At 45.9% G+C, this 14,496-nt stretch overlaps 1 protein-coding gene across 1 annotated transcript in view; it reads left to right on the top strand.

Moving 5' to 3' along the window:
* Positions 1-14,496, top strand: part of LOC309558183 (BOS complex subunit NOMO3-like) — a 236,509-nt gene that overhangs the window by 151,896 nt on the left and 70,117 nt on the right. The window contains exons 23-24 of the mRNA XM_082261194.1: positions 1,065-1,178; positions 4,090-4,217. Of these exons, the coding sequence (XP_082117320.1) occupies positions 1,065-1,178; positions 4,090-4,217 (242 nt within the window). The remainder of the gene's footprint in view (positions 1-1,064; positions 1,179-4,089; positions 4,218-14,496) is intronic.

Below are 14,496 nucleotides of genomic sequence, written 5' to 3'. Positions count from 1 at the left end.
CAGACGCACACCCTTCTTGCAGGGTTCCAGATAAATTGCCCATTGCAGCAGGTTGGTAGGGTTAAATACCTGGGCATAGGCTTGTGACGGTATCAGATTTTCATGCTGCGATTAATTGATTAAGGTTTTGCCACGGTATACGGTATTCAATTATTAAATTTAAATTATTAAATTTCTACCTCACTTGAATTTCATTGCTGAATTTAGGGGCTTTGGTTCACTTATGCACATTATTATATAGTCAGTCAGTACAGACACCAGGCCTAAAATAGGTCATCAAGCAGTGTCTGGCCTAACTGGTGATAACTGGTCCTGGCGCTCGGCTCCGATCCGATGGCCTGGTCATTAAGGGGGCAAATCCTTGTGGTCAAGAAGTGGTTAAACCTGAAGGAGGTGTTGTTATTTATAAATTACTTTACTATTGCTTTAGGCCTGGTTCACATGTATGCGGGTTGGCGGCCCACATTTGCACAGGCATAGCAGACCATTGATTTGAACGGGCTGCTATGCCCTCATTTTCCACAGAAAAAAGGTGCATGCAGCATTTTTTTTAAATTCAGTGGCCTTGAAATCCATCCTGCTTTTGCACCATGCGACTTACCTGCAGTTCCTGCTCTGGCAAGCTTTCTGCGTGACATCACTGGCGCATGCGCTCTGAAGGAACGGCCACTCGCGCTGTTCCTTCAGAGCCAAGTGCCGTGAAAGTCGGCTCCCGCGCGCATGCGCGGGAGTGATGTCACCGCGACTCCAGCCAATCAGATGGCCGGATGCCGCAAAGCAGGAAGAAGAGTGACCGAACATGTCGTCCGTGAGGGAGGTGAGCGAGCTGCAGTGCGGAACTTCGCTAAGGTAAGTATTTCATAATGAGCTAGTATGCGATGTAATTAAAATATGGATTTATGATATTTATAATCTTTGCATTCAGTTTTTTATGTAGATTTTTCAGTGTTCCAACTTTTTGGGAATTAGGGTTGTTATGTATAAAGAATAGTAATATTCTGAAATGAGGCCCCATGCGCTTATTGAAAAAAATTGTAATCTTTTCTTTTTTTGTTTCTGAGCAGATCCTATCGGAAGATGAACAGCCTTTGGCTGGCGTCCTTTTATCTCTCAGCGGTGGTATGTTCCGGTCAAACCTGCTAACCCAAGAAAATGGAATGCTGACATTTTCAAATCTGGTAAATTTTGTCTGTTTATCACTGCTGCACTTGGAATTAAAGTATATTGTCGTTTTTAAAAAGCCAAATTTCCAAACACCGTGTAGTACATACATTTGGCTTTCTGGTAGCTGTATTTTCCAGACAGATAAAATGTTAAAATGTCTACCTCACCTACGTACAAAAGATGTTTACCCAATGATTTTTGTTTATATACCAAGAGACATGTGTGGCAAGCACAGCTGGGAAAAAAAACAAAAGAAATAAATATAATTATGTCTGGAATTCACCTCCTGTAGCCATTTGGAAACCCCTAGGGGACATACCCACTGGCCAAATATCGGGCGGCAATGGTGGGTTCAAAAGAAACTGGTCGACGATTGTCCCGTGTACAGCGGCCGGTCCGACAGAAGCCATCAGTTTGACCAGCTTCTGTCGAAGAGGCATAACCGTAAAAGGTCTGCCGATTGGCTCCCGATCAGCACTGTCAGCCAATGGCCCTGTCAGAAAACAATAGCTCAGTTGGGGGGGGGATCACTGCACTAACATCGGATTGTTAATACACCGGCTCCTCATGGGCATTTCAGGTTTTTTTTTCGTTCAGCCTGATGGGTTGAACAAAGAAAAATTTCAAAGTGTTTATCAGGCTTTAGACAGGGTTTACACCTGTCTGTGCTGGTGCATTGCATTAATGCCCTATATTACATGTTAATATGTGTTGTGTTATTTCAGCCCAGTTATATAAATGGCCTGCTAATGCACCAGAGTGGACAACAATGCTCTGGTGCATAAGCATGAGGGCACCACAGTGCACAATAGCGTGTTACTGTGCACTGCAAAGCTGATGTGTTGTAGAGGTACGTTAGGGTGCCATTTACCTGGACATGCAAGGGCGTAATAGACGTTCTTGCAAGACAACGTTATGAAGGCACTCTAAAGGATAAAAATAAGACTTGGACTAATAAAGTAAAAAGGTTTCCTCCTTAGATGACTTGTGAAAGGCACAAATCATCATGTAGCTGAAGTGACTTATTGATTTAGCCTGTGGTAAGGCTTGTCTTTCTCTTTCTATATATTCTTAATTGTCATCAAGTACAGAGCTGGAAAGGGAAAGATGACAGTGACATTTTGGAAGTTGGGTCTGCTGACCAGCTTTTATGCCATAGAGTCCTGGAAAGCACAACTGCAGAAAGACTAGGGGGCGTGACCATACTGTAAATATGCCTCACATGTATATGTTCTGTTGACCAACAGATTGACTACATTCCTAAAGTGGAACTATGCTCACCTCACAGATAAAAGCGATCCCTGCCTTACATCTCCTGGCACTGCCATCTCACGAGCCTTCCATGTTCCTTATTTCTGTCTAACTCCTGCACATGTGATTGGGAGTTGCATTATACCCTGGTATCAACTGTATTCCAGGTGTAGGAATAAGCTGGGTTGTATACTGCCCTTCATGTGCACTACAGTTTACACTAAAAAAAATCTGCTTTCTCTTTAGCAGAAGAAACCTTGCATATCTTCTAGCATTTATTTTATCACATAAAGTTCCATTTACATTTTTGGCCTTCTGTAGACTGTCCCCCCCCCCATATGTTCATCTCCCAGTAAATGAAAAGAGAAAATAGTACGTGCTTTACATCTTGACCATTTGTCAAAACCTAAAGTCTTTATGGAAGGTGCATTGAGCTTATGGTTACTGACAGGTCTATGAGCCTGTCATATTTGCACTGAGAACTTCATAGCTCCACATATACATTAAACAACTCGTATGCTAAAAGCTTATATTTTATCCTTTTGTGAGTTTGAACAGCGGTTGAGAAAGACCCAACATGACCTTACAACAGTAATAGTTAAAAATAGTACTTTAGTAACCACTTGCCGACTGCCGCCCGACTATATATGGCGGCGGTCAGCCCCTCACAGGCAAAGTGACGTACCGGTACGTGCTCCCGCCCCCGCTTGTTCCCTAAGCAGCCCACGCGTGTGACCAGTGGACCCGATGTCTGCCGGTCATTCGCGATCGTCGGCTGGAGAGGGAGAAAGGCAGGCGGCTAATGTAAACACAGCCGCTTGTCATTCTCCCCTGTGTAAAAGCACAGATCATACGGTCCTGCTATGTAGGACCGTTGATCTCTGCTGTTACACACACAGCCACATCCAATCACAGTTAAAAGCACGCCCCTAGGGACACACTTAACCCCTCCCTCTCCAATAAAGTTAACCCCTTCCCTCCCAGCTTAATCAACCTATACGTTGGACCCATTACCTGAATATTGGTTATCCTGACCCCCTCAATGGTTATGGTTTCTGACCAATACATACTATCTTTTTGAATGGGTTATTCTCTAGCCAGGCTTTATGGTCCTCTGTAGTACTGGGCTTGGTGCTTACTTACTGAGGAAGTACTATTTTGATAAATTTATTTATTGATGTTTATGGGAGATTTTTATGCAATTAATAAAGTACTATTTTAACTATTACTGTTGTAAGGTCTTGTTGTGCCACCAAAGTCCATTTCTTTCTCACCTGCTGTTCTATGTAATTTAGGATGAGGCACAGTCTACTCTTGTAGTGTCCACAGTGCCACTCTGTGGGGACACTTTTTCTATCCATTATTTATTTTGTGAGTTTGATTGGAGTACAGTTTTTAGTAGCCAACGTTGTTTCAGAGGCTGTGAATTTATTTATTTTTTTCCTGTGTACGCTTTTCTCACTGGCCTTTACAATCTGAACTTTTTTTTTAGGGGTTTCTCTGTTTTTTCTTTCTTTTATATGAATACGGAAGATGGCCATTATGTTATAGTGTTTACTATTATTTCAGAGGCAACGATTAGCTTTTTTTTTTTTTTGCCTACTGGTCCTGCTGGCAACATCACTGTGTATTCAATGTGAAGTAGGCTAATATGCACTGTTAATTTTGCTTTAGAGTCCTGGACAATATTATTTTAAACCAATGATGAAAGAGTTTCGCTTCGAGCCTTCTTCCCAGATGATAGAAGCACAAGAGGGACAACATTTAAAAATAAGAATTACAGGCCACAGGACAGCTTACAGGTAAGCTTTCAGATTGAAACTTTAACTAAAGGAGGCCAAAGATGAGTATTTTTTTTTTCTTTTTCATTCGACCTGCTAAACAAAACAAAAACCTATTTCTTTATCCCCACAAACATTGTGGATGAAGAAATTCCTCTCACTGGCACATTGTTTTCTGACAGTAGAACCTGGTGCTGTCAGAATTCTCTGATCAGCTGCTGCAGCCACCGAATGACAAAACTTTTCCAACTTGTTCATTCGACAGAAGTCAATTGTATATGGCTGGCCACACACATTGAAATTCGGCTGGTTGATGCTGAACTGGCAAAATTGTGATCCCTCTATTGCCACCTTTACAGTTTTTCGAAAAACGATTTGCTCCCTTAAAAGTTGTCTTTTCAGCTCTTTGGAAATGTTTGTTACTTCCTGAGTCTGAAGAGGTTAAAGCAAGTTTGTGCTTGCAGTAGAAGCTTGAGTTTTAGTTGTGTGCATCAGGCTCAATGATTTACTGTAAAAGTCATCTGGGTGGCTGCAGTCACCCAGTCACTTTTATGTGACTTGTGGGTGCTATCCTCCAGATGCCCCTCCATGGTTCCAGGGCTCTCCTTCCCATACCGGGAGAGCACCTCTGTCACTCCAGGCATGCACATAGGAATACAGATGCGCGCATACACGTGTTTGTAAACAATTTTGCTACTTTATTGGCTATTGCCACTGGGGTGAGAGAAATAATTTTAGTTCCCTCATTTCAAGTCAACTTTAAACTGATGAGCTGTAAAGCACCACCCATTGATATTTTTGAGTACTGAAATTTCTCCCTATTGAGTCTTTTTTTTTTTTTTTTTTTTTTTTGAGACTTGACAATTAGTATCTATTTACTCAACACTATCTTATCTTTTATTTTGTTAAAAAACGGGGGAAATGAATTTGTGTTTGTATACACTAACATTCATTTTTGTGTATTTTTTCTCAAAATATAGGTTTGATAAATGGGTGTGCAAATGTTGTGTGACATGAAACATTGCAACTTCCAATTTTAGAAAATATATACAGTGTAGTTTTGGGGGTTTTCAGTAATTTTAATAACCAAAAATGTTGATTTTTTTTTTCATGTGTGAAAAATTAAAAAATTGCTCCAGAGTGAAGGATTTTTACAATAAATCTGTTGTGGTTCGGTATCCTATGTTGTTAAAACCTGACTATTTTTAGTTGGGTGAAATATTTTTGTAGCAACTGTAATTAGCTGAAAGCGGTGTACGATTTCATACCCAAGTACAGTACTAGTAATTATAAGCTAAATCTGTCAGTTGTGCTCAAGTCCTACTAGTTGTGTTTCAGGGCCAATTTCTTTTTAGCTACAGGCCTATTTATTTAGCAGTCCATTGTTATTCCTTTTGACTCCGAAATGAGACCTTTTATTATTTTATATTAAAAACATTATCAAAGAAAAGCTAGAAAGCAGAATGAGGAGCGAAGTAATTGGGGTTAATTAGGTGTGACATTGAGTTAATAAAGGCCAAAAAGCAAAGACATTAATTTAAAAACTAAACTCATTTTTTTTTTCTTCAGCAACAACCGCTGAGCAAAGCTGAAATGGCTGCTAAAAGCTGCTGTGATACACATAACCTCAGCTGTAATCTTAGATTTATGGTCATAGCATACATTTTCATTTTAAAACCTCTGCATTGTATTAACAATACCAATGTTAGATATTTTTAACAATATAGACACCAGAATACATTCCCAGAAACCCCTTGGGGTTACTGGTGCCAAGTTTCCAAATGTGCAATTAAACCACCAATTATTTTTACTGTTCAATCAAATTGTATTTACAGTAATTATACAAATAAAATTGCAAAGTTCTTAAAGAATGTGTTAACCAAACATTTCATATTCCTGATATGTGCCTGCTGTACCATGTATTTTTATGAAAAAGTATCCAGTTTTCTTTTTATTGCCTTCCTTGTGTGAAGTACCTGGTGTTCCTGCCAGTCTGTCTGCATTCCTATCAACAACTGACCACACTAAAGCCTCATTCACCATGGAAGTTTTTACAGCTGCTGTTTGTTTGCCTTAGGCAGTTTTTTTCTGCAGCCAGTAAACTCTTCAGCTTGTTATCCTATGTGTCCATGCGCACATAGGCTTTTATCAGTGTTTTTTTTTTTTTCTTTTTTGCAGGAGTTTCCTGGCTTGAAAAAAAACCCATAACTAGTGGGTTTTAGGAGGAGCATTTCAGCTGTAAAAAAGCTCTAACTCTGATAAAAGTTTAGAAACTATGAAAAACGTACCTATACAGCGTTTATCAGCGTTTTTGAGCCCTAAGCTTTTGTGGAGTATAATTTTGCTAAAAAAAAAAAAACGCTGCAAAACTTTCTACAGCTTTCTAAAGGGAATGCTACTGCCGGTTTTATTATGTCCAGTGCGCACAAGGCCTAAGCAGGAGATCAAGGCCTCACCACGGTGATCACACCGTGGTCAGTTTTCTAGCTGTGCTTAGAAAAGCTGGTCGGCTGACCAGAAATCCAGAAAGACGGTGGATGATATTCCCTATGCGGGGTCTCGCCTTTTTGGAGACTCCCTGGATGAATTGGTTAAAGGAGTCACTGGGGGCAAGAGCACTCTGCTGCCCCAGAATCCTAAGGGCAAGTTTTTCCGCGGCAAGCGGGGTCCCGCTTTTAAACCTAATCAGGGGTGCTTTCATGCCTTCAAGGCACAGTACAAGGGGAAACCCTTCAAGGGCCAGAGAAAGCCCTGGGCCGGCAAACAAAAATCCGGCCAAGCTGGTGCGACGGCTCAGTCCACCTCTGCCTGAAGGGGCACCCTCACCCATTTCAGGGGTGGGGGGACGTTTGCGCGGTTTCATCCAACCTTGGCTGCTCCGAGTTCCGGACAGGTGGGTTCAGGAAATCATTCGATCAGGGTAGAAGATCTAATTTCTTTCACGGCCGGCAGACAGATTCTTTTCCTCAAATCTTCATTTGACCCCAGGGCGGTTACAAGATCTGCCTCAAGCGGTACTGGATCTCCTCGCTCAGGGGGTAATCATCCCGGTGCCTCATCGGGACAGGTTTCAGGGGTTTTTACTCTAATCTTTTCACTGTGCCCAGAAAGAAGGGCAAAGTGTGTCCGATTCTGGACACATCCCCATTTTCGAGGGTCATCAGAGGTACCTCCGGTTTTCTATTGCTGAGGATCATTATCAGTTTGTGGCGTTACCTTTTGGTCTCGCTTCGGCACCAAGGGTCTTTACCAAAGTGTTGGCGCCTGTTGCGGGCACAGGGCATTGCGGTCTTGGGATATCTGGACGATCTCCTGTTAAGGTCGAGTGCCAGTCAGAGCCTGTTGCGCGATCTGTCCACTACGGTCCAGGCGCTCCAGGAGTTCGGTTGGACCATCAACGTTCAGAAGTCGACCTTGTCTCCTTCGGTTCATCTTCCATGTTTGGGAATGGTTCTGGACTCTGCTCAGGTGAAGGTGTTCTTACCGGAGGACAAGCTCCGCACCCTGCAGTCCGAGGTCAGGTCCCTCAGGGACAACGAATCCTCGTCACTCAGGACCTGTATGCGGTCCCTGGGGTTGATGGTATCGGCCTTCGAGGCGATACCATTTGCACAGTTTCACACACTCCAAGTGGAGATCCTGGCCAGGTGGGACAGACTACCTCAGTCCTTGTATATTCAAGAAAAAGCAAAACCTCCTGCGCTCAAGTGCTGTCTGATGGAGTAGAAAGAGGTGCACTGCAGACTCAGATGTAGAGAGAGCTGTTTGGTCTTGCTGCCCCCTTCAGGATCAAGGGTATCCAGAACCACTGGTAGAAAGGACAAAAAAGAAAAAGAGGGGCGCACCGACCTAGTGCATTATCATAAAACCATTTCATCTGGCTCTGAGGAAGGGGGCTCGCCCCTGAAACGCGTCAGCCTAGCCATAGCAGCCCCATGCGACCATCTGCATGCCCAATCGTCATAATTGGGACCTGGCTACCTTGGAGACTGTAGATGCTATTTTCGATGTGTGTTGTATCACACTAGTTTTGTGAGTACTTTGTACACTTTTTAATATTTTAATAAATGGTTTTATGATAATGCACTAGGTCGGTGAGCCCCTCTTTTTCTTTTTTGTCCTTTCTACCTCAGTCCTTGGACCTGAGAGTGTCTGAGTCGCAGTCCTTGGACCTGAGAGTTTCTCTGAGTCGCCAAACCAGAATGGATCTCTTGTGGTGGCTTCAGTCCCCGGCTGTGTCGGAAGGGAAATCCTTCCGGCCGATTCTGTGGACGGTGATAACCACAGATGCCAGCCTGTAGGGCTGGGGTGGCGTCCTGGGCAACCTATCTGCCCAGGGCACTTGGTCGGAGGAGGAATCCTCCCTTCCGATAAACATATTGGAATTGAGAGCGATCAGGCTGTGCCTGCTCCACTGGTCGGATTGTCTTCTGGGCCATCCTGTATGGGTGCAGACGGACAATGCCACTACGGTGGCGTACATCAACCACCAAGGGGGCACCAGGAGTTCCCGGGCAGCCCAGGAAGGGACCAGTATTCTGTCTTGGGCCAAGACTCATGTCCCTGCGATATCGGCAGTTCACATTCCGGGTGTGGAGAATTGGCAGGCCGATTATCTGAGCCGCCAGACCCTGGACCAGGGGGAATGATCCCTGCACCCGGAGTTATTTCAAATGCTGTGTACAAAGTGGGGATCCCCAGATGTGGATCTGTTTGTGTCTCGGCTAAACCACAAGGTGGAAAGGTTCGTGGCAAGAACGCGCGATCCTCTGGCAGACGCCTCGGATGCGCTGGTGGTGTCTTGGCATCAGTATCGTCTGATCTATGCCTTTCCTCCGATTCAGTTGTTGTCCAGGTTCCTTTGCAGGTTGGCCTCGGAACAAACATTGGTGATTCTGGTGGTGCCGGACTGGCCACGCCGGTCCTGGTACGTGGACATCGTTCACCTGGCCGTCGAACCTCCATGGTGGCTGCCAATGCGAGAAGATCTGCTGTCTCAGGGACCAATCTTCCACCCTGCTTTACAGTCGCTGGCTTTAACGGCATGGCTGTTGAAAGCCAGGTCCTGAGGGACAGGGGTCTCTCCTCAGAGGTCATTCCTACTTTAATCAAGGCTAGAAAGGCCTTGTCTGGTAAGATTTATTACTGTACATGGAAAGCTTATTTTGCCTGGTGTTAGTCCAGGGGCTTTCTCTCCTCGTTCATACTCAGTGGCGAGAGTGTTGGCTTTCCTCCAGTCTAGTGTGGACCAGCGCCTTGCGTTGGCCACGATTAAGGGCCAGATATCTGTACTGGCTATTCTGTTCCAGCGCCCTGTGGCGTCTCATTCCTTGATTCGCACCTTTATTCAAGGTGTGCGTCACTTGGCCCCTCCTCGAAGGGAGCCCTTACCTCCATGGGACTTGAACTTGGTTCTGTCCTTGTTACAACGTTCCCCGTTTGAAAACATCAGGTAAATTTCGTTACCTCTGCTGTCTAAAAAGGTTGCCTTTCTGGTAGCGATCACTTCTGCTCACAGAGTGTCGGAGTTGGCGGCGTTGTCTTGCCGCTCCCCTTACCTGGTGGTTCATAGGGATAAGGTGGTCTTGCGACCTAACCCGTCCTTTCTTCCAAAGGTGGTTTCGGATTTTCACCTCAATGAGGACATTGTTTTACCTTCGCTCTGTGCGAATTCTAAGCATCCTAAGGAGATTGCCTTGCATTCTTTGGATGTTGTCAGGGCGATCAGGGTTTACCTGTCGTTGACTGAATCCTTTAGAAAATCGAATTCTCTCTTTGTCCTTCCTGAGGGACCTCGGAAGGGTATGGCTGCGTCTGCGGCGACTATTGCAAAATGGATCAGACAGACAGTTGTTCAGGCCTATTTGTTGAAGGAACAGGTACCACCCTTCCCTGTCAAGGCGCACTCTACCAGATCGGTGAGTGCGTCCTGGGCTTTCCGGCATCAGGCCTCGGTGGCCCAGGTGTGCAAGGCCGTCGTCCACTGTTGGTCGTCAGTGCACACCTTTTCCAAATTCTACAAAATTGATGTTCTGGCATCAGCTGATGCCTCCTTTGTCCGCAAAGTTCTCTGTGCGGCAGTACCGTAGGGGACCCAGGTTTTGTGTGGGTCCCTGGCTGTTGGGGTTTACCCCCTTGGTTATTTGCTTTCCTTGGTTGTTGCTCCTGTTGAGCTTTTTTGTTGCCCAGAAGGTTCCCTTGCTGTTCACGTAGGTTTCCTTTCTCTGATGTGGGTACTGCGTTGCTTTTCTGACGGTTGCGTTTCCCACCCCTCATGTCTACACTGCTTTGGGACATCCCCATCGGTGAAGACTGTATGAGTGGGCGGCGACTGTCGGAGGACGTAAGAGAAAACGGAATTTTTGTAAAATCTTACCGTAAAATTCCTTTCTCTGAGTCCTCCGACAGTCGCCGCCCCCGCCCCTCTTTTGGGGTTCTTATACACTTAAATGCTTGCTACCAAACTGAGTTGGGATGGCTATTGCAGGGGGGTATTGGACCAGTGGGACAGCCCCCATGGGTGTGTCTATGTAAATGCTTTTGTTTTAACAAGTCTTATGCCTAGCTACTCCTAAGGAGAGGAAGTAGATACCCCATAGGTGAAGAATGTATGAGTTAGCGGCGACTGTCAGAGGACTCAGAGAAAGGAATTTTACGGTAAAATTTTACAAAAATTCTGTTTTTTTCAATTATTATTTTTTTTGGGGGGGATGTTATATAGCAGAATGTGAAAAATTATATATATATATATATATATATATATATATATATATATATATATATATATATATATATATATATATAAATTTTTTTTTTTTTTCCAGAATTGTCGCTCTTTTTTGGTTTATAGCGCATAAAATAAAAATCACCCAGGTGATCAAATACCACCAAAAGAAAGCTCTATTTGTGGGGAAAAAAAGGACATTTTATTTAGGTACAGCGTCGCATGACAGCGCAATTCTCTGTTAAAATAACGCAGTGCCGAATCGCAAAATACTGCCTGGTCATTAAGGGGGCAAATCCTTTCGGTCCAGAAGTGGTTAAAATACCTCATGGGTCCCAGGAGTCACGTGGTGCCACCATTTTCCCATAGCCTAATGCATTGGAGCTTGGCGGTCATGTTTCTGTAGTCGTCACACAACAATCTATACAGCAGCATTTTCCTGAAGCCTGATGGAGTGGTGTTTAGTGAAGGGCCTCTTCTGGCAGTGCAGCCGTTTCCTCTTTCTGATCGGCGTGAAGCAGGCAGCTGCGCGATCTCTGTCCCTCCTAAATCGTTGGTGGTGAGTTCCTGGGGCTGTATATACTGCCATTTTTCTGCTATAACAGCGCTGCTTGGTGCGCTGGGACCTGTGGTGCCATCGGTGCAGCGGTGGGGGGGTTTCTCAGCGTTTTGTTACCAAATTTTTTGTATTGAACTTACTGATGGGCCCAGTTTACCATGGAGCCCCTAAAGCACGTTTCACCACCTGACCCATTTTCAGAAGCTGCAGGACCCTCTGGGTCTGTCTGCCCTGGCAGCCATGGCGGCGGGCCTGCAGTCATTGGTGTCAAAAGTGGATATGGCTCTTCAGAAGAGACCTAGTAAAAAGCGCCCTCCGCCTTCACCTGCATCCTCTGCGCAAGAAAAGGCACTTGTGGAGGCACTGATTGTATCAGTGTCGGAAGCTTTAAAAAATGGAGGACACAGCAAATGCTGCATCGACCGTGCCGGTGCAATTTGGCACCCGTAGACCATTCAAGATGACTAAGGTGTTCCGCTTTCCTGCCTATTTCGACGAGATTGTCGCTAGCCAGTGGGATTCCCTGAAACGCTTGGTTGGGATACCTGAGCGTTTCGCTTAGAGGTATATTTTTGAGGAGTCCCTCTTAAAGAACCTGACAGTTCCACCGGTGGTGGATTCTTCTGGATTCTTCTGTCTCCAGGTTGAATAAAGCCAAGCTGTTACCAGTGGAGGATGCTCCGTTATTTAAAGAGCATTTAGACAGGAAGGCTGAATCTCTGATCCGCTAACTATTTATCATGGCAGGTTCAATTTTGAGGCCGGTGTTTGCCATAACCTTGGTCTCTCGGACATTAACGGAATGGGCGAAGCTTTTGCGCCAGGATCTGGAAGGGGGTCAGCATTCCCCTGAACTGGCAGAGCTGGCGGATCAGTTGATACAGGGGTTACAGTATATGTTTCTCTAGACGCAGCCCCCTTATCCTGCAGGGTGTCTGTGACCGCGGTGACTCTGCGACGCATGATTTGGTTGAAATGCTGGTCTGTGGACCAGGACTCCAAGAAGGTGCTGACGGATCTCCCCTTCGTGGGGGACAGCTTGTTCGGAGCTTCTATGGAAGAGATCATTAAAGGTCTCATGGGAGGTAAGAGCACCCTGCTCCCGCAGGTTTCTAAAAGTGGAGAGTCTTGCCGCAAACGTGGTCCTGTTTCTCAGCCCACAAGCGGCCCTTTCGTCCAGCAGGATGGCAGGACAAGGGTCCTAAATCCTCCCGTGCCTTCTCAGGAGGTTCCAGGAGACCCTGGGTTGGTAAGTCAAAAGTGGGCTCTGCTGGCCCTGCAGACAAGTCCTCTGCCTGAAGGGGTGCCCTCACCCACACATGGGGTAGGGGGGACGTTTTCACTTCTTTCCGGACCTGTGGACCTATTTCATTGAAGACAAATACGTCCATGAGCTGATCTGGTCCGGTTACAAGATCGAGTTTCTGTCCTTGCCCCCTGCAAGGTTCTTTCCTTCCAACCTGTGTCTGTCCCCAGATCGGCTACAGGGCCTTCTTGGGGTGGTTCAGGATTTGCTCTCACAAGGAGTCATTCTACCAGTTACAGAGTTAGAACTTTTTCAAGGGTTTTATTCAAACCCATTTACTGTTCCCAGGAAGGAGGGCAAGGTCTGTCCAATCCTTGACCTCAATGCCCTGAACCACTTTGTGCGGGTTCAGAAATTCAGAATGAAGTCCATTGGCAGGGTAAAGGCATCCCTTCATCAAGGGTTTTTTTTTTGGCCTCTGTCGATATCAAGGGCGCTTACCTTCATATCCCAATATTTGTCGGGAAGCAGCGTTTTCTTTGCATTGCTGTAGGCGAGGAGCATTTTCAATTCATGGTCTCGCCTCAGCTCTTTGGGTGTTCACAAAAGTGTTGGCCCCAGTGTTAGCCTTGCTCAGGCAGAGGGGGATTGCGGTAATGGGGTACCTGGGCGATCTCCTTCTGCAAGTCGACGTCTGTCTTAAAGGACGATTTGGACATCACTGTACAAACTCTGCAAGTATTCGGCCGGACAATGAATTTTTAGAAATCAGCTCTGACTTCATCCAACAAACTGGACTGCCTCGATCTGACTCTGGATTAAGCCTCAGCTCGGGTATTTCTTCCAGAAACAAAACTGCTGAAGTTGCAGCATGCGATTCGGCTCCTGTTAGCCAACTGCCCGTCATCTCTCAGGACTTGCATGCAAGTGCTGGGCTTGATAGTCTCCACCTTTGCGGCAGTCCTGTTTGCTCAGTTCCATACCAGACATCTGGAAAAGGAGATTCTGGCCAAATGGGACAAGAATCCACAGTCCCTGGATAATCTGATCCTTTTGAGCCGGGGGATGAGGTTATCACTAATATGGTGGCTTCGCCCCCCGGCACTTAGGCAGGGAAAGGCTTTTCTTTCCCTGTATTCAACGGTGGTTTCCACGGACGCCTGTCTGTCCAGGTGGGGAGGTGTCTTGGGCACGGAATCACCCCAGGGGTTCTGGTCTCGGGATGAGCCCAGTCTGCCAATCAACATCCTGGAAGTCCAGGCGATCAGGCTTTGCCTGTCCCAGTGGATGGATCGTCTGCAGGGGTGTCCGATAAGGATTCAGTCGGACAACACCACGGCTGTGGCATATGTCAATCAAGGGGGCACCAAAAGTGCCCTAGCGGCCAAAGAAGTGGCCGATATTCTAAAGTGGGCAGAACGCTCTGTTCCAGCCCTCTCTGCTGTGCATATTCCAGGGGTGGAAAATTGGCAGGTGGTCTACCCCAGTTGGCAGGCCCTGATTCCGGGTGAATGGTCCTTTCATCTGGAGGGGTTTCAACAACTGTCTCTCCAGTGGGGGACCCCTGACGTGGACCTGTGAGCCCCCCGCATCAACCAGAAGGTTCTGAGGTTTGTGGCAAGGTCTCGAGACCTTCTGTCAGACGCTCTGGTGGCCCCTTGGGGCCAGTATCGCCTAATATATGCCTTTCCTCCGCTACAGCTTCTGCCGAGATTTCTGTGCAGAATCAACAGCAGCCCGAGAGGTGGCAGAGATCCTAAAATGGGCAGAA

The sequence above is a fragment of the Pelophylax lessonae genome (assembly GCF_965119305.1).
Source record: "Pelophylax lessonae genome assembly, chromosome: 6".
Taxonomy (NCBI): Eukaryota; Metazoa; Chordata; class Amphibia; order Anura; family Ranidae; genus Pelophylax; species Pelophylax lessonae.
The sequence above is the reverse complement of the archived record's forward strand: the minus strand, read 5'-3'. Positions and strand labels throughout refer to the sequence as shown.